At 35.0% G+C, this 19,250-nt stretch overlaps 1 protein-coding gene across 1 annotated transcript in view; it reads right to left on the bottom strand.

Moving 5' to 3' along the window:
• Nucleotides 1-19,250, bottom strand: part of OLA1 (Obg like ATPase 1) — a 167,692-nt gene that overhangs the window by 2,404 nt on the left and 146,038 nt on the right. The window contains exons 8-10 of the mRNA XM_082658526.1: nucleotides 4,383-4,523; nucleotides 3,603-3,699; nucleotides 1,428-1,550 (exon numbers count right to left, since the gene is read on the bottom strand). Of these exons, the coding sequence (XP_082514652.1) occupies nucleotides 1,428-1,550; nucleotides 3,603-3,699; nucleotides 4,383-4,523 (361 nt within the window). The remainder of the gene's footprint in view (nucleotides 1-1,427; nucleotides 1,551-3,602; nucleotides 3,700-4,382; nucleotides 4,524-19,250) is intronic.

Raw genomic sequence — 19,250 nt, 5'->3', positions numbered from 1 at the left:
AAGCTGAAAAGCCAGAGGTCAATCTTTTCCAATTTATTGTATAAAAGCTCCCAGTTAGTGTTAAGCATTTCTACAAGTAGGCAATATTATTTTATTGTATATTAAAAAATTTCCCTGTATTGTTAAAGGAAGTATTCACAATTTATATATCTTCAAGTTTATTACAACATAGACATCTATTAAGGGTTGGTAAAACAGGCTTATCCCCTTGAGAGTATAAAAAAGAAGCAGCTGATTTCTGAATTCTAGTAATAGAAAAATATCCTTATTTTAATCATCTTTATGAAAAAAATATATGCCAGCATCATGTAGCATGTTGAAAAATAATCTGAGATTTTTCAAGTCTAATTAGTATTCTTGACAAAGTCCAATCTTAATACATTATATTTGCATATTTATCTATCGACACAGATGACACTATTGGAAAGTTAATGACTTTGTTTAGTTGTAAATTGTAACTTCTTTCATTCCTTTTTAAAAAACAAAATAGCTCTCATTCCACATTGAACCAATTATACCAAGATTTTTCCCTTCTCTTCCTGGGGTTCCAACAATTCTATTATAGTCCTGCTGTTCAGTATGATCTTTCCAATGATAACAGTGAGAATAAACTAAACTTGAAATAAACTTTTTTGCATTCCTTTGAAATTATGAAATAGTAAACACAAGAGACCTCTTTAAATTCTTTAACGTTTTCTACAGTAGTCTTCAAATAACAAATTAAGTTAATGATAAAGAAACCTTTTTACAATGTTAGTTTAATCCCTTGACCTATCTATTTATTGATGAGAGATGACATACCCCCTGGACTTTGCTAAGTAAACCTAATAAAGTCAAACAAAATCAAGTCTGCAACAGAATTTACATTAAAAGAAATCATTTATTACTCATGTATAACACAGCTTCACTATTAGTGGATGCAAATCAAATTATACTTAATTAGCTAAAATAAAGCACAATTTTGGACCTGCCCTCTAGTGTTGAGAAAGCAAATCAAGTTCCCAAAGATCTTTAAAAAAAAACGTACAACCATGAAGTTCAGCAAGAACAGGTTTTATTTAACTAAATTTATATTGCTTTCTTTGAATTAATGTTAAACATATACATACTACTTCTATTTCACATATCAAATATAATAAGTATAATTTTTCATTGGTCATCAGTGAACAAATTCTTTGAAATTATTTATAACTACTTAAAGCTAGCTTTAAAAATTTTTTTTGTTTTAGAAAAACACCACAAAATTACTGACAATTTACACATTTAAAAAATTGTCTAAAAAGCATGTAAACATCTACAGCTCTTCAATCAGTTGATAGTAAAACTAATGCTGACACACAGTTTAAAAGACACTTATTCATTTTAATCCTGAGTATCTTCATATTAGCAAAAATTATAAAGTGTGAAACTAGAAAATAATTCCTTACCTTGACCGCATTTTCAGAACCTTCCTCTTTAAAATCTTCGTATTTCATTACTTCAGCCATAATGAATCCTTTTTCAAAATCTGTGTGAATCTTTCCTGCAGCTTGAGGAGCCTTCGTCCCTTTCTTTGAATAGAAAGACCAGAGAAAACTAATTGCATTTAAGATGACTGACTGAAAGCGTAGAGTTTCTTTTCTCTGATCTGCTGTTGGACTCAACTTAAACTTAGTTTAATATCAGTTAAGATGTCAGATATACAATTAGAACATTTTCAACTCTGGGCACTATCTGTGCAGCAGATTTAGCACAGACAGATCAGTAGATATTAAAGAAGTGTTAGCTTTGTTTTTCCTAATAGTCATCCACGGATTTATCGATTTAGATGCAGTGGTCTGGCTTCGGCGTAGGTTGCATTTCGATTTTCTATTCTTCACAGTGGAAAAAAGTAAGGATTTTAAATAGCTTTCAAGTTGAATTATCAAAGGTTTCAAAAAGATAAAAAGCCTTGAAAATTTCAGCTCATCTAAAGAACATATAAAAATCAATATATAAAGGGATATTTTTAAGATATTTCCAACAAATCATACAATATATGTTCAGCAAATAATTTTAAAATCCTCATAAAATTTTAATAGAATTTTGAACACTTTACATAATACACCCTGCCTCTAACCATCATAAAGGAAAATTCAAGTTGATACAGGAAGAGAAATGTCTTATAATTACCCCATATGTTAAATTACAAGGACGTACATTCCAGACACACACAACCATGGAAAGAAATTTGAGAAATAATGGGTGACCTAAAGGCTGCTTAATAAAGCATGTTAAAGTGGTAAGGAGTCTGACACTATAAAGCACAGTTTTTACAATAAAAGATGTATTGGGTTAATATGGCTACTCACTGATGCTTACCTGACTAAATATCTTAGCACATTAAATCATGGATACTTACAATCAGTCTTAAAATAAACCAGCTTTCATATTTTCAAGCCCAGAATATGTTATCTTTCCTGCCGTACATACTTAAGTTTGGAAGTTTTAAGGCTTTAAAATATATAGTAAAAATAAACCCTGGCAATTTGTTTACCAACCTGGATTTGCTTTGACGTTATTTTGTAAGTCTATATAAAAGGACCTTAGTTTTAAGTCAATCAAACATTTTTTTTTACAAAGGAAAGAGGAGATCAAAGAAAAGTGAATCTCACATTCACAAAACGCATTTAACATTATGTTCAACTGACTCCATGTTCCTATCCATCTTAAATCAAAATAGATGTAACAATAAATTAAGGTAGTCAGTGAAAACAGAAATCAAAGCAGCCCTAAAATTTATCATGTAGCATACATTAAAAAAGCATAATAAAAGAATGAATAAGACACTGAGTATTTCTAAAAGTTCTGACATTATTTTTATATTCTGTAACACAATTTCGGATTACATATATTTCAAAATATTTTTCAACAGTAACTACCATATTACAATATATTTTCATTTAAAAGCAAGCCATTACAGTTCAGTTTCTATTGTCCTCTGGGAATAAATTAGTCATTCTTTCTGGTGGTAATCAGTTATACATCAATATTTAAAATACATATCACATTATTAAAGAAGATTGAATATAAAACACTGCAAAAATAAACACTACTTTTATGAATTCAAATTTAAAAAGCCATGAATTATTACACATTGAGTTTAGCTCTTTGAGCCCAACTGTATATCTATGAAGAGCATAATGATGTCATATTGCTTTTATTGCTGAAAATGTAATCCGAGCAAAGCAAAGGAGGAAAGAACCACCCGCAACCCAAACAAACTTAGCGAATACAAAATGAAAAGCAACATCAATTTCACTGCAGACAAACCCAGTCACACAGATTAAGCAAGCACAATACTGGTGTGTCTTATCTCTGACCACAGGAGGAGGGTAGACAGATTCTACAGGATGAAGAAATTCAGACTATGTAATAGGCAGAATCAATTGTTACCTGCCTCAATCAATGCCGCTCCACTTTCACTGTTCAGCAGCTCACAAATAATTAAAGTTATCCTGGACAAAAACCTCATCTGTAATGACTAGCTAACCGCCACCATGACAAACTTCAAAGTCAGTGATATCAATCTGAATTCAATAGTGTGGAACTGGATATAGCTGATGAATAAGTATGAATCTTACCCTGATGGTCCATGCACGCACTTCATCTGGGCCTGCAGTGAAAAAGTATTCTAGTTGGAGTGCTGCAAACCCAGCCTTAATGATCTTTGGCAAAGCGCTGAAATAAAATGTAACAAATTCACTCAACATATAAGTTGATTGTGCCAGAGATCAGTACAAAGCTAAAATTATTCATTTCAAGCAGAAAATGTTAGAGATATTAGTAAATGACCATTCATCTTTCATAATACACTTGAAGAAGTCAGAAAGCACATAACTATTCCTAAAAAATCCCTTCTAAAATTGGTTTTAATTGTACTAGTCTGAACATATCATTTTGAATTATTATAAAAAAAAGAAAAATTTGATCTACCCATTCTATGATTATTTTCCTCCAATATCAATTATTTCCAGGACGTGGGTCATGAAAGCAAAATTATGATTGAAATCCAATGTTTAAACAATATATTACTGTTACTCAGAAAAAATTAAGGCAACTGATTCACCCTTTCCCCTCCCCCACTGAACATGACGAAAGAGTTTTGGCGATCATTCCTTCTCAAAAATATACATAACTAATACCTATGTTATAATTAAAACACTGTACGGAGATGACAGATGACAGTTAAAAACTTAATTTAAAATAAATCTTTTCACTCTGTCTCATGGTAAAGAAAGGAGAAGATTCCCTCTTTATAATGGTAATTACTCTGTCATTTATTATTCTATCAGCGCAAGCAATTAAATTACTGCAAGGAAATAGTTGATAATAAAGTGTAGGGAAAATGAATGCTAATTAACCTTTGTGTCATGTTCGCTTCCAGATACTTCTGTCTCTCCTCAGCACTCAATTCTTGCAACTTGAGTTCCAAGGCCCCACTAAAAGGAATGACCAAGGCACCTGGGTCATACTTGTCCACCCACTCTTTAATTTTTATCAACCTGTAGACAAAAAAGGGCACAACATTATCTTGTAGTGCATGCATGACTGTACCACATTCATTATTATCAAGTAGCACATACATATTCATAAGAATTGCACAGTTTTATGATGCCATCTTTTTGTGTATAGCTTTCCAAGGTCAAGGCATTAACAGGCAGCAATTGCTTCAGGTATACGCCATAATATTTTACTGTAATCTAGTTTTACTTTAACACATTATCTATAGGAACTAATACAAATATTTTAAAACTTTTTACAGTTACACTAAATTTGCTCAGCATTAACAACTGTGACCTTGAAAACCTCAATGTTATGATTTATTATTCTCCTTACTTCACAAAGTATATTTTTAAAAAGCAAAAACACAAAGTTCTATATTTATAGGAATCACACCTAAAAGTGTCAGCTAATTTCGAAGAGCTCTGACAAATACAGAATTTGTTCCACCCAGATATCTATATGCCTGGTTCAGTTCCTTCTTGGACTAACAAGACTTTACAGTTGTCACTGGTTTTGAGGGAGATTTTTGTTAATTAAAAAAAAAAAAAAAAGTCCGGAAATATAGATTTACAAAAACCTAGTTGACTGTGTACACATTGTTCTTATGAATCTCACTTTTGTAGGATCATGAATAATAGAACTACAGAGGAAATAAAGTACTTTAATAGCAAAAGGGTTTGGAAAGCCAAATCAGTTAGGAAATTGATATCGAGTGTCACCTGAAAAGACATTATTGAGTGATCTGTTCCAAAACGTGGAGTATTTTAGCCAAGTGGTAGTTAGAACATAAATGAGATAACTGTAGTGAGTATATTAACCAGGTTCTGATCCTACCACTTTTCTAGCTTTTTATTCCTGGGCAGGTTACTAAACCTTTCTAAGCCTCAGTTTCCTCACCTATGGAGATAATAACAGTACATATTATGATGTAGGTAAAGAACCTAGAAAAGTAAAGCGAGGCATATAGTATACAAATATTAACAGCAGTTAGTATTGTTAATTTTTATTCTCAGATAATCACAGCATATGTGCCTATGATTCTGGAATAGAGCTTAGTATAGAACTGGATATGGATTTCATAGTTCAATATATATCATAGCCTCATATAGTTCCACTTGTCTCCCATATTTAGACCAAGGTTTTAATAACTATCATGGTAAAAAAAGTGAGGAAGTTATCCATAAATAAACAATGCAAATGTCACTACAGTGGATAAGAAACACAAGAACTAAACCACAAATTCATCAACACTCACCCATCAAAGAAAATGGCAGGGATGAGAGTTACTAGAAAATTAAGAATATGGTCTACTGAGTAGAATGGGATAAAGGAATGAAAAATTCACACAATAGTTCATACATGTTTGTTATACAAGGCTAACCTACAATTTACTTATTTATCAGTGGTTTTTGATCTTCATAATATTTTTTTTCCTCTTTTGGTCACATCCTAAAAATAACGAACCAATCCCTAAAAATGTATTTTGGAATAAAGTATGTGTCCTTTAAAACAGGGAATCCAAACCAGCTATTTTCTTATCTAAAATTATGAAGGAAAGGTTAAAGAAAAAAGCAAAAATTTAAATTGATACTTCTTCCTATAATAACATTATGAGATTCTAACTTAGTTTATAGACTTACAGTATTCAAACAAAACTGTATATTAAAATTTACCATCAATGGTTTAGTAACATACATTTATTATACAAGTCAAAATCAAATATGTAATTTAAAAAAAGGAAAATCACACACCAAATATAGATTTAATAAAGTAAAATAAAACAAGCCCATGTAAAAGGATACCATATATATATATATAAAATACACATTTTGTTTCATAAATATGGTCAACATAACTAATAAAACTAGAACTGTTATGAGACAACAAGATAAGAAATAATTACTTCGGCTGAAACATCAATTCAGAATAACAATAGTTTTACCCTGTCATTTTAACAGCCTTTCCTGCAGATTCCTCAGAGGGATTATTTGCATTCCTCAGGTGTTCTATTGTACAATTCAGATGAATAAAGACTTACAAATCATTCCTCTACCGCCAATGTGAGACTTTGATCTGGTGAATACACCATTGTACCTTAACTATAATTGGCAAAAAACCTGACAGTGTAGAGCATCACAAGCTTAATAACAAAGGAGAATATCTCAAAGTGTTGACAGATGATCTTCATAATGCAGAAGCAGAGCTGGTACATTTTAGCAATAAATGAGCACTGAGGTCTAAAGGTCTCTAAAGTGACTGACATCAGACCTGCTATAGCCTCACTAAAAGAAAAAGGTACCGTAGCACTCTCCGTAAAGTGAGTTAGGTCTTTGCCTGCAAGCTTCACTTTTGTGACTTTCACTGTCATAGAAAACACAGGGAAGATGAAAAGTGAGTTAGGTTCTTTGGCTGTCTGCTTTACTTTTGTTACTTTTACTATCAAACAAAAGCGAGAAATGTCCCAAAGTGATTTTTAATTACATATTTGAAATAAGCCTTGAGTAATTAAAAATACGACTTGATTTCAAGATTATAGACTGAAATACATATAATATATCTGTTAGGTCTTATGGTTACAAAAGTGTGATAATGAGGCCAAGATCACAAGTTTGAACCCCATTGGGACCAGTTACCTTTTGCAGAAAGATGTCTATTCTATTGCTACAAACCATACCCCAAACTATAGTAGTCATCTAAAAAATGTGAGCTATTGGCACATGAGGGATATGGAAAATCAAAGTTGAGCTCAGTACCACTACTAGAAAAACAATTTCAAGTACATTCTGTCAAAGTGACTGAACAGTAATCTCCATACACAAATGTTAGCAAATGTCTAAAGAAAACTATCCAACTGTTAGTAACCAAAATAATAATGATATTGTCATAGAATATCAAATTATATGAGGGGAGAAGAAACAGTAAAGACAGTACACTCCTAAAGAGTTAAACTGTAAAGACTTTCAGAGCATTCATTTTATAAATTTATATAAATAGATCATTGCACAAAGCCAGAGATTACTAATAAGGAGCCAGAGCCACACTGATTTCCCCAAAGTCTTATGAGTGACAAATGGAAAGAGGAACTGCCATTAGTTGTATTTTTCTTCCTAGTAATGATTCCACAGCAAGGAGACTAAGCAGGGACAATCAGTTTTTCAGGCTAAAGAGTTATGCTTTGAGACGCACTGGCAGGTTATGATCTGTTAGTGTCTTTGGACAAATGAGATCTTTAATATTAAACTAGCATTAGATTTCTAAAAGATTATGTCTCAAATATATCTTTGGTCTTATAACCTGACCTTCTTATCCAATCTTGAAATTCCAGATTCCATAATTTGATTTTCCTAGGGTTAATTTACATGGTTTATATTTCTCTTCCAGGTACAAATTTTATCTAAAAATTGTATTTGTTTCTCTTTCAAATCTACCTGTTCTTTTGGGGTAACATTTCACACTTGTTTAATGAATTCTTATTCTCTTTCAAGATTTCTAAAAGATTAACTTAAAAGTTCCTTTCAGACTGCTCTAATTATTTCTAATTTCTTGTGTATAACTCTGTCCCCACCGCCCCATCATATGCCATCTGCTTATGACCTCTCAAAACCGTTGGCTCCTGTGTATGTGCTGTGTTGTTCTTGGATGTGTGGTCATTTGGCAGGAGCCATTTTGTTCCAAGAGAATCTGTGGTCAACTGCTGGGTTGCTGACGTAGTTTTGTGGTTGTTTCTTCCAGGGAAAGACCTATGGAAGGTCTTGGGCTCCAGATCACTTTGACAGAGTTTCTGCACTAGGTTATTGGTAATCCAAATTGACCTGCTTCTTCTTATAGTACAGTCCCAGTCTCTAGTTTCCTGAGAATAACAGTTTCTTCCCTTTTCCAGAAGGGGTGGGAGCTGGGGGGTGCAATTTTCTAGTATCTGATCATGGAAAGGACAGCTCTTTCTAGGCTTTATGAGTGAGCCTTGTTCCAGCACCTGCAGCCTGGGCCTGTGCTCTGAGTCTTATTCCTATATGGAAACTAAGGCCTCTAAGCCATGAGCTCAGTTTTCCCTGAGGGCCATACACTGTTGAGTACACTTTCGACTATCACTGAGTTTCCTCTTTGTTTCTGGCACCTAGAGAATCCTTTTTCTTGCTTTCAAGTCCTGCCGCGTTCTAAAAATATCACATCATCATCAATACTATCTTTCCTGGTTATTTCCTCTGGTGTTTCTACATATTAGAAACAAGAAGGGAGCCCCCTATATTGGTTCAGTCTATCCTCTTAACTGGAAGCTCTCCATACTAGAGTTAAATCCTCCATTTTATTGTGTCCTAATACAACAGCTTTCAAACTTTTTTTGACCATCACCCACAAGAAGAAATAGATTTTATACCTGATTCAAACATATGGTGCACATACACACATTATTTTCATATACATATCCAAACTGAGACTGGTTTCACAAAACAATACTTACCTTTATAATGGGAATCTCAATGGTATGATGATATATCTCAATGGTATGATATTCTGCATAAAACTAAATTCTTGAAACTTAAACTCCTGAAATAGTTTTCTCTAACATACTTTAATAAGAATTTTAATTTATTCTTTTCTACACTTCATGCCCATCCAGCCATTCAACTATCCCCAGCTACTCAAATTCTGATTTTCTAAAAATCCTTTAAAGATGGCTCAATTTGGCTCTAAAGCCAAGTTATATTACCATTTATGCTATCTTTGTTGAACATCAGAACTCTCTCAAATCTGCTTATTCTACTTTCCAGCGTCAAAGTAGATTTAAAATCTTTAAAATTGTTACATATGGTAATATTAGGTCCTTATACACACCTTGTATGGTTTCCTGTGTGAATCTAGGTTTTAACTTAAAAAAAAAAAATCACTGATATCTTGCTTTTGACTGAATATAAATGCTGGCAAGAGCCATATGTCAGTACTCAGAAAATGAGGCAACTTATACGTCAGAGGATCCAGGGCTGGTTCGTGCAGTGACTTAACATGATTCAGTCAATGTTATTGAAGACATGACCTTTACTAAGCCAGTTCCACTCATGTTGTTCAAGGTATAGATATACCAAAAATCCAGGGGGCACTGATAAACACTAGTCTCCTCCCTTGCAGGTTTACTCCCATTTCTATTAAAACCGCTCAAAGTCCCAAATAATGACTTTAAGATATCACATTTTTCTTTTCCATTTTCCAAACATGATCACTGCAAATTAATGTCAATTTGCAGTGTTCTAAAAGAAAAAAAAAAGAGTAAGGCTTATGGAAAGTAAGGCTATCTTCTTAAAGATGACATAAACATTATGTATTAATCCAGTTATTTTACAAATGGCAATAAATACTAGAAACCTGCACTAAAATTAATACCACAGGGCTTCCCTGGTGGCGCAGTAGTTAAGAATCCACCTGCCAATGCAGGGGACATGGGTTCGATCCCTGGTCTGGGAAGATCCCACATGCCACGGAGCAACTAAGCCCGTGCGCCACAACTACTGAGCCTGTGCTTTAGAGCCCTTGAGCCACAACTACTGAGCCTGTGTGCTGCAACTGCTGAATCCTGCGCGCCTAGAGCTCGTACTCTGCAACAAGAGAAGCCACTGCAATGAGAAGCCCACGCACAGCAAAGAAGGGTAGCCCCCTCTCACAGCAACTAGAGAAATCCCACACGCAGGAACAAAGACCCAAAACAGCCAAAAAAATAAATCAATAAAATAAATAAATTCTAAAAAATAATCATAATAAATAAATAAATTTATATTAAAAATTATCTTGCAATGAATAAACAGGAGAAAACATCAGGGTGAGTCCTAATTACTTTGTGTAAATAACAGAAATCCCATTCACCAGCTGGCAACTTGTCTGAGAGTGGGCATGTGAACTAGTTCTGGTCAATAGGGCATGAGAGGAAGCCTGCTAGGGGCTTCAGGAAGATTCTAAAAGGCTCCTTTGGCTCTTAAAAAGGGAAAAGAAGAGTGTCTCTGCTGGACACTATGTCTGGATCTTACCTCTAGAATTCCAGCAGCCATACTTTGACCAAAAGAATGGATGTAGGGAAAGATGAGAAAAACCCTTGGTCTTGAAACTGTCACAGGAACACTGAATTAACCAAACCTGAAGACAAACTGCCTTGGGTTTAACTATTACATGTTGGGATTGTCTTTGTTATTTGTAGCTAAAAGCATCTTGATACTGATAATGACCACATTTGCGGGTTATCTTCATTTGAGTATATGATAGCAGCTCCTCTTAACTGGTCTAAATTCAATGTATTCTTTAAGAAACCAGCCCCCGTAGAGCTTTCCCCGAGCTTCCACACAGACAGATCTTATTACCACACTCCATCCTACACTGTAAATTGCCTATTTTTTGGTTATCTCCTCCCACTATAATAAAAACTTCTTGAGGCCAGGGACTTGTCTTTGTTCCCTGATATATCTACAGAACTCTCCTAGCACAGTGCTGGTATATAATGGATGCAAAGTGCTTTGACTAATAACTAGCTGAGGGACTACGGGCAGTTAAGTTCCCTTAGCTTTAGTTTACCCACCTGCAAACTGCTGAGTAGTTTTCAAATTGTTCCGGGTTCCCTATAGGAGCTCCCAAGGTGCTAGGAGGAGAAATGGTGGAGACAGCAAGAGGGGAAGAATAGGGAGGTTCTCGACCCTCCACTTTTGCATTTTAACCAGAGCTGCGTCATTCTTATATGCTGGATTTTTGCATCAGATTTCAGCAGAAGAAATAGTTCTGTTGTTTTTAACAACTCTGAAGTTCAATGATTAAATGATCCTTTTAAGGTGGAAAATTCTACCATTTTATGGTATATGCCAGAAATTGAACAAATACAAGTGCTGAAATCTTTAGGCACTTCAGATTTCTGCTTAAACGTTACTTTCCACCACCTTAAAAAAGAAGCCTTTCCTTTTCCATTTCCTGTCACTCTCTATTCCCGCACCCTGATTTATTTCTTCATCACACATGATATATTATGTTCTTTTTTTACAAATTACTTAATTAATTAGGCCATACCTTGCAGCATGCAGGATCTTAATTTCCCGACCAGGGATCGAACCCACACCCCGCTGCAGTGGAAATGCGGAATCTTAACCACTGGACCGCCAGGGAAGTCCCATATGTTCTTAAAGTTTATTATCTTCCACCCATTATTGGTAAACCCACTTACTCAGTTATTAGGGAAAGGAACTTTTTGAATACTTTGTTCACTGCAATATTTCCAGAACCACTTATGACAGTACCTGGCACAAGCATATGCTCAATAAATGTTGGGTGGATCAATAAATAGGAAAGCTGAAAGTTAATCTAAAAGATTAGGTAATGAACACTCAGAAGTAAGTATGTACTTCCTAGCTATCTGTGTCTTCTGCCAGAGTCAACCTTTAGAAATTAGTAAGCTATAGTTGACCTGACCATTGGAGGTATGCACATTTACTAGAATGGTGAAGTGAAAAATTATACCAACATTAGGTGAAGTACACCTAATTCAGGTAAGGCTATACAAAGAAAAAATCATAGTAGAGTGGGATTATTTTCATTCCCAAGGTAAAATCTGTGGCTTGAACTACTGTAATTCAAGTCAGAACCATCAAGGTTCTCTGAGAATGTACCAAAACGAGCACCTTAAACTTCAAAATGTTCCCTGAATCTCAGGCTTCTTACCTCTTGCAAAGCTACCAGGTTAGGATTTGCATTCATATACTAAGTGGTCCCAAGCAGGGTACATTTTTTGATACTTTAGGGCAGTGTTTCTCAAAATATAGTTTCTAGGCCACCTGTGAATCTAAGGACTCTACGAAAAAACCTAGATTTATGATCGCTAGAAGTGGGATTTGCACCTAACCCTTACAACACTCTGTACTTTGATGTCTGAGAGCCACTATTCGTGAATCTCTGCCATTTCTTTGCAATTTGATATTCTAATCTTAAACGTTACACATAGAAATATTCTGTAACAATAGTTGTCATGAGGTATAAATCAATATTTGTAGCTTGAGACTATGAAACTCCGTTAGCTACAAGAAAACTTCCCAACTATATTATGATCCTACAGATGAGACTTAATTACTTCTGGTCATGGTGCCCCAGGATAAACTATCTTTTCTTCCACTTCTGTGCAAAGGTTGATTCAATCTATAATCAAAACATAAATTTACAGGGAGAGCCGCAAATCTTGATTTAACTATCACAGACACAAATTTTTTAATGTAGATGGTATCAGAAATGGGACTTCCATACCCAGACTACTTATGAAGATGAAGAAAATCAAAAAGACTATCTTTGACAGATTGGGAAAGATAGAGAAGATCCTTGGAATAAGAGAACGTGTGTATACGTGGGGGGAGAGAGAGAGAGAGCATGTGTGACAACACATGTGATCGTGGTAGTGTGCCAAAGAAATACAGTATCATAAAGGTGATGAAAACTTCAGCATCCAGTCTTTTTGAGACTGGTCTAAATTTATGAAGGGCTTATAGATGATAAATAAAACTAAACTGAGATAGGAATATATTTAACAAAAGAAGTATACTTGTAACAAAAACTATAAAGCATCATTGATAGAAATTAAATATCAAAGCAAATGGAAAGACATACGTGTTCACGGATTAGAAGACCTAACACATTGTTAATAATTCATCTACAGAGTCAGTGCAATCTATCAAAATTCCAGCTGCCTTTTGTGCAGAAATTGACATGCCCATCCTAAAATTCATATGAAAAATGAAAGAACCCACAATAGCCAAAACAATCTTGAAAAAGAACAAAATTAAAGGTCTCACCCTTCCATATTTCAAAACTTACCATAAAACTAGAGTAATTCCAGACTATGTGGCACTGGCAAAAGACTAGACATATAGACCAATGCAACAGACTTGAGAGTTCAGAGATACACCCAGACGGCTAGATCAACTGATTTTTTTTAAATTTTGTAATTGTGGTTAAAAATAACACAAAATTTACCATCTTAACCATTTTTAAGTGTACCACTCAGTGGTGTTGACTATATTCACTGTTCTGTAACAGATCTCCAGAACTTTTGTATCTTACAAAACAGAAATTTTATATCCACTGTTTTCTACCACCCCACCCACTCCACCCCACCTCCAGCCCCTATAAACCATCACTGTGCTTTGTTTTTATGAGTGTGCCTACTTTAGACACCTCTTATAAGTAGCATCATACAGTTTTTGTCTTTTTTTGGATTGGCTTATTTTACTTCACAATGTCCTCAAGTTTCATCCATGTTATAGCAGATGACAGGATTTCCTTCTTTTTTTAAAGGCCGAATAATGTTCCATTGGATGTATATACCACATTTTGTTTATCCATTCATTCTGTGATGGACATTTCTTTGGAGAAATGTTTATTCAAGTTCTTTGCCCGTGTTTTTAATTGTGTTATCTGGGTTTTTTGTTGTTGAGTTTATGATATGGTCAACTGATTTTTGACAAGGGTACCAACACAATTCAATGGGGAAATAACAGTTAACAAATGGGGCTTAGACAAGTGAATATCCACAAACAAAAGTTAAAATGGACCAAAGACCTAAATGTAAGAGTTAAAACTATAAAACTCTTAGAAGAAAGCAGGTGGAAATCTTCATGACCTTGGATTAGGCAACAGTCTGTTAGATATGACACCCAAAGCACAACCAACCAAAGAAAACACAAACTTTTCAAAATTAAAAATTTTGTGCACTAAAAGACACTGTCAAGACAGTGAAATGACAATCCATAGAATGGGGGGAAAAATGTTTGGAAATCATACATCTGATAAGAGCCAAGTAGAGAGACTACATAAAAAAATTAAATAACAGACATGCAACAAGGATTTACTGTATAGTATAGGGAACTATATTAAATATCTTATAATAACCTACAATGGAAAATAATCTGAAAAAATATATATGTAACTAAATTACTTTGCTGTATACCTAAAACTAACACAAGATTGTAAATCAACTACACTTCAATAAAAAACACCACACAATAATAATTAAAACTTACAACTCAATAAAAAAAAGGCAGAAACCCAATTTTAAATGGGCAAAGGATTTGAACAGACATTTTTCCCAAGGAGATATACAAATGGCCAACACTTAAGATGTTCAGTATCACTAATCATCAGAGAAATACGAATCAAAACCACAATGAAATAGCACTCGACACCCACTAGGATGGGTAAAATTAAAAAGATGGACAGTAAGTGGTATATCCATACAATGGAAAGCAATTCAGTCATAAAAAGAAACGAAGTACTGATACATGCTACAACATAGATGAACCCTGAAAAACATTATACTAGGTAAAAGAAGCCACACACAAAAGGCTACATACTGTATGATTCAATTTATATGAAATATCCTCAACGGGCAAATCCAAAGAGACAGAAAGTAGATTAGTGGTTGCCAGGGGCTAGGTGGGGGAGGCAATGGAGAGGGACAGCTAATGGACAAAGGGTTTCTTTCTGGGGTGATGAAAATGTTTTGGATCTAGTGGTGACGGTGGCACGTTGTGGATATACTAAAACCTACTTTAAAAGGGAAAATTTTGTGTATATTAATTATCTGAAAAATAAAAAACCCAAAGCTGAACTGAGAATATAAAGATAAAAAACAGGGCTTCCCTGGTGGCGCAGTGGTTGAGAGTCCGCCTGCCGATGCAGGGGACACGGGTTCGTGCCCCGGTCCGGGAGGATCCCACGTGCCGCAGAGCGGCTGGGCCCGTGAGCCATGGCCGCTGAGCCTGCGCGTCCGGAGCCTGTGCTCCGCAACGGGAGAGGCCACGGCAGTGAGAGACCCGCGTACCAAAAAAAAAAAAAAAAAAAAAGATAAAAAACAAAAGTGCGAATATTCTGCACATTATGATCCTATAATGTCTAACCTTCCTGCAGAGATAGAAAGGATCAACAGAAAAAGCAGAGATTTTGGAGTAAAGCAAGTACTAATTCAAATGCCAGCTTAATCACATACCAGCTATAAGGTTCTGGGAAAGCCATTTAAGCTTCCTGAATCTCAGTTGAATCATCAATAACACAAATAATATATCCTCACAGGTTGATGTATTAAAGTGCCTAGAACAAAGGAGGTCTTCAAAGGTTAGCCCCCAAACTTAGCTGTCTCCTATCAGTGAGTGGGGTCATTCTCAACAGTTACTGTAGAATTAAAGTAACTGGAAAGAATGAAAGCACAATGATTGCAAATATATGTAGTAAATAACTATGTGTACTAATAAGCATTATATTAAACCTTGGGCAAGCAACTTTGAAAAAGGGGGTGTAAGGGATGGGGGAGGAAAAACAGACAAATGCATAGTTTAAAAACAGCATGATAAGCATTGTGATAGGGGAAGTAATGTGCCACAGGCACGACAAAGAGGAGGGGATGCATAATCTCAATAAAGGAAGAATTTGGCCTCATTAAAATCAAGAATTTTTAGAAAAAGAAACCAATACATTTAGTGGTCTTTTCAGTTATATAACTTTTTTAAAAAAATAGGAAAAGCAGAAAAGGAAAGGGGCTTTTGTTCATGACAGAGCTGGGATTTTGTGGGCCAGTAACAAAGTAAGAAACACCCAAGGGAAAGTTAAGTATGGGTATGTATGTCAGAATCAATCTGCACAGACCTCCTTTCCCATATGGATTCTTCTTCCTGAAGTTGTTCTTAATTCAGCCTCTGGAGGGTGCTTCCATATTCTAACAAAGAAGTCCATCCCCTCATGATCCCGTTTATCCAAATCCTCTATTTACCATGTGGGATACATGTGAATTTCATAAAGGAGCAACTCAGAAGGATACAAACCCAAGGCAAATAGTCATTGTAAAAAAAGGAAAGTCACTCTTTCTGTATCTTTGGAGAACAATGATTTGGGGACAGTGGAGAAGCAAGAAGCACTAAAAAAGAGAAGAGCTCTCAATGCAAACTTCAGTAGTTGCAAATAGATACATGCACCTATTCTTATTAACAGACATTTTCACAGATGCTAAATGGAACCATGTTAGATGAGAAATGAAATGCCTTTTCCCTGTCAGTGGTAAGTAGTCTGTGGCAAAACTTCCAGCTGCTTCTGAAAGAAGACTTATTCTCTGTTATAGGAATATTTATTTTGACATAATTTGGTAGGCATAGTCTTATACAAAGTGCCAATTTGCTTAGTGGAATATTTTTATACAAGAAAAGGGATAACTAGGAAATGTGGGAGTAGAATCACAGCTAGCAAAATTTGTAGTTGGTTTCATAGCTTGTAGTTTGTCCTAGCAAGTAATAATAGGTCAGAGTCCATTATTTTACTGAAAAGACACTGTATGCAAAATGAACTTTTGTAAATAAAATACAAAAGTTAATTTATTTTAATGAAAGGAATCCTATAATTAAAGGATTCCCACACATAATCCCTTTGCAAAGGGAGGCAGTATAGAATATGATTACAGAGTACTGCAGCCAGAGAGAGGAAGTATCCTAGCCGTGTCATGGAACCTTTCTAAGGTCTCAGTTTTCTCATCAACAAATGGAGATAATAATAGCATCTACATCAGAGCGTTGCTGTAAAGATTAAATAAGAAAGTTCATGTAATATGCTTAGCATAGTATCTGACACAAGGTAAGTGCTCAACATTTATTATTTATAAAGTGAAGAATGGCTTTGCCTTTTTTGAATACCTCAATGTTCAGAACAAAATTTCTTAAACAGGAGTGTGCTGTATATTTATCTGTGATCTGGCTATTAATCAAATTTATCTGAGAAGGCAGGTCTAAACACTAACCACTTCAAACTTTATTTAAAGGGATATCTTTTCTTTCTTACTTTCTCCTTAAACTGTCCTGTCTGCTGTATAGGAAAACGGCAAGTTTTGCTACTCATTAAAATCACTGCTGAGTGATACTCTGGCAGTTTCTAAGAAGGGCAAAAAATTACCTAGGGTTGCAAATATATAAAAAATAGATTTGAAGTGAACCAGTAGGAAGTATATTTGACTTTGCTATAATTTCTAAACCAATATGAATCAAAGGAGTCAGTCTAGGAACCACTTGTTACTTGCCTCTGAGTATGAAAAGCAGCTTCTCACTTCCTGTTCCCTGGCCATATTGGGAGACACAAAATTAATAAAACCTTTATTCCTTTGTTCCCATTCTTAGTTCAAAGGTTTCTCTCTACTGCCTTTACACATTGCCTGCTACATTTATCTACTGTTTTAAATAAATTCACTTGAAAAGAAATTGCCAAAAGTAATTTTATTAATGACATATTACAGTTAAAGTATATTCTTGAGTGGTTTCTCTTACTTTACAATAAAATTTCTGCTCTTAGAATACATCAAAATAATAATTATAAGTGAGAAATTAAATGCTATGCAACTGACTTAAGCCCATGTTTAATTCTGTTCCTAGTGGACATACATCTTTTCTCTAACAATTAGTCTAACAGTTATTAAAGGTACCCTATCTTTACATGGTAATCAAAGAAATAAAAATTAAAATAATATATCACTTTTTATCTGTCAAATTAGTAAAGATTAAAGCAAGAATAACACCCAGGGGCTTCCCTGGTGGTGCAGTGATTGAGAGTCCGCCTGCCAATGCAGGGGACACGGGTTCGTGCCCCGGTCCAGGAAGATCCCACATGCCGTGGAGCGGCTGGGCCCGTGAGCCATGGCCGCTGAGCCTGCGCGTCCAGAGCCTGTGCTCCGCAACGGGAGAGGCCACAACAGTGAGAGGCCCGCGAACGGCAAAAAAAAAAAAAAAAAAAAAAGAATAACACCCAGTGTTGGCTGGGGTTAAGGAAAAATGTACTTTCTTGGATGGCTACAAGGTTGTTCATTGTAGTTTACTCACCAGAAAAAAAAAAGTCAAATAACCTCAATAGAAAACACTGGGGGATCTGGATAATCGAAAAGGGTTAATATCTAAATTATATAAAGGAATCATACAACTCAGTATCAAAAACCAAACAATCTGATTTTAAAATGGGCAGATAACCTGAATAGACACTTCTCCAAAGAAAAAATACAAAAGGCTAACAGACACCTGAAATGACGTCCAATATCACTAATCATCAGGGAAATACAAATCAAAACCACAATGACGTATCACCTCATATCTATCAGAATGGTTATCATCAGAAAGACAACAAATAACAAGTGTTGGTGAGGATGTAGAGAAAAGGGAATACTTGTGCACTGTTGGTGGGAAGGTAGATTGGTGTAGCCACTACGGAAAAAGTATGAAGGTTTCTCAAAAAATTAAAAATAGAACTACCCTATGATCCAGTAATTCTGCTTCTAGGTATTTACCTGAAGAAAACAAAAACACTAATTAGAGAAGATATATGCACCCCTATGTTCACTGTAGCATTATTTACAATAGCCAAGATATGGAAGTAACCTGTGTCCATTGATAGATGGATAAAGAACACACACGTGTGCATGTGTGCTCACGCATGTGTGCACGTACACACACGCACAATGGAATACTACTCAGTCATTAAAAATGAAATCTTGCCATTTGTGACAGGACGGATGGACCTAGAAGGTATTATTCTAAGTGAAATAAGTCAGTCAGAGAAAGACAAATTCCTATGATCTCACTTATACGTGGAATCTAAAAAACAAAACAAAATGAAAACAGACTCACAGGGAACAAACTGGTGGTTACTGGAGGTTGGGTAAAATAGGTCAAAGGGATTAAGAGGTACAAACTTCCAGTTAT

The sequence above is a fragment of the Grampus griseus genome, assembly GCF_964374135.1.
Source record: "Grampus griseus genome assembly, chromosome: 7".
NCBI classification, from domain to species: domain Eukaryota; kingdom Metazoa; phylum Chordata; class Mammalia; order Artiodactyla; family Delphinidae; genus Grampus; species Grampus griseus.
The sequence above is the reverse complement of the archived record's forward strand: the minus strand, read 5'-3'. Positions and strand labels throughout refer to the sequence as shown.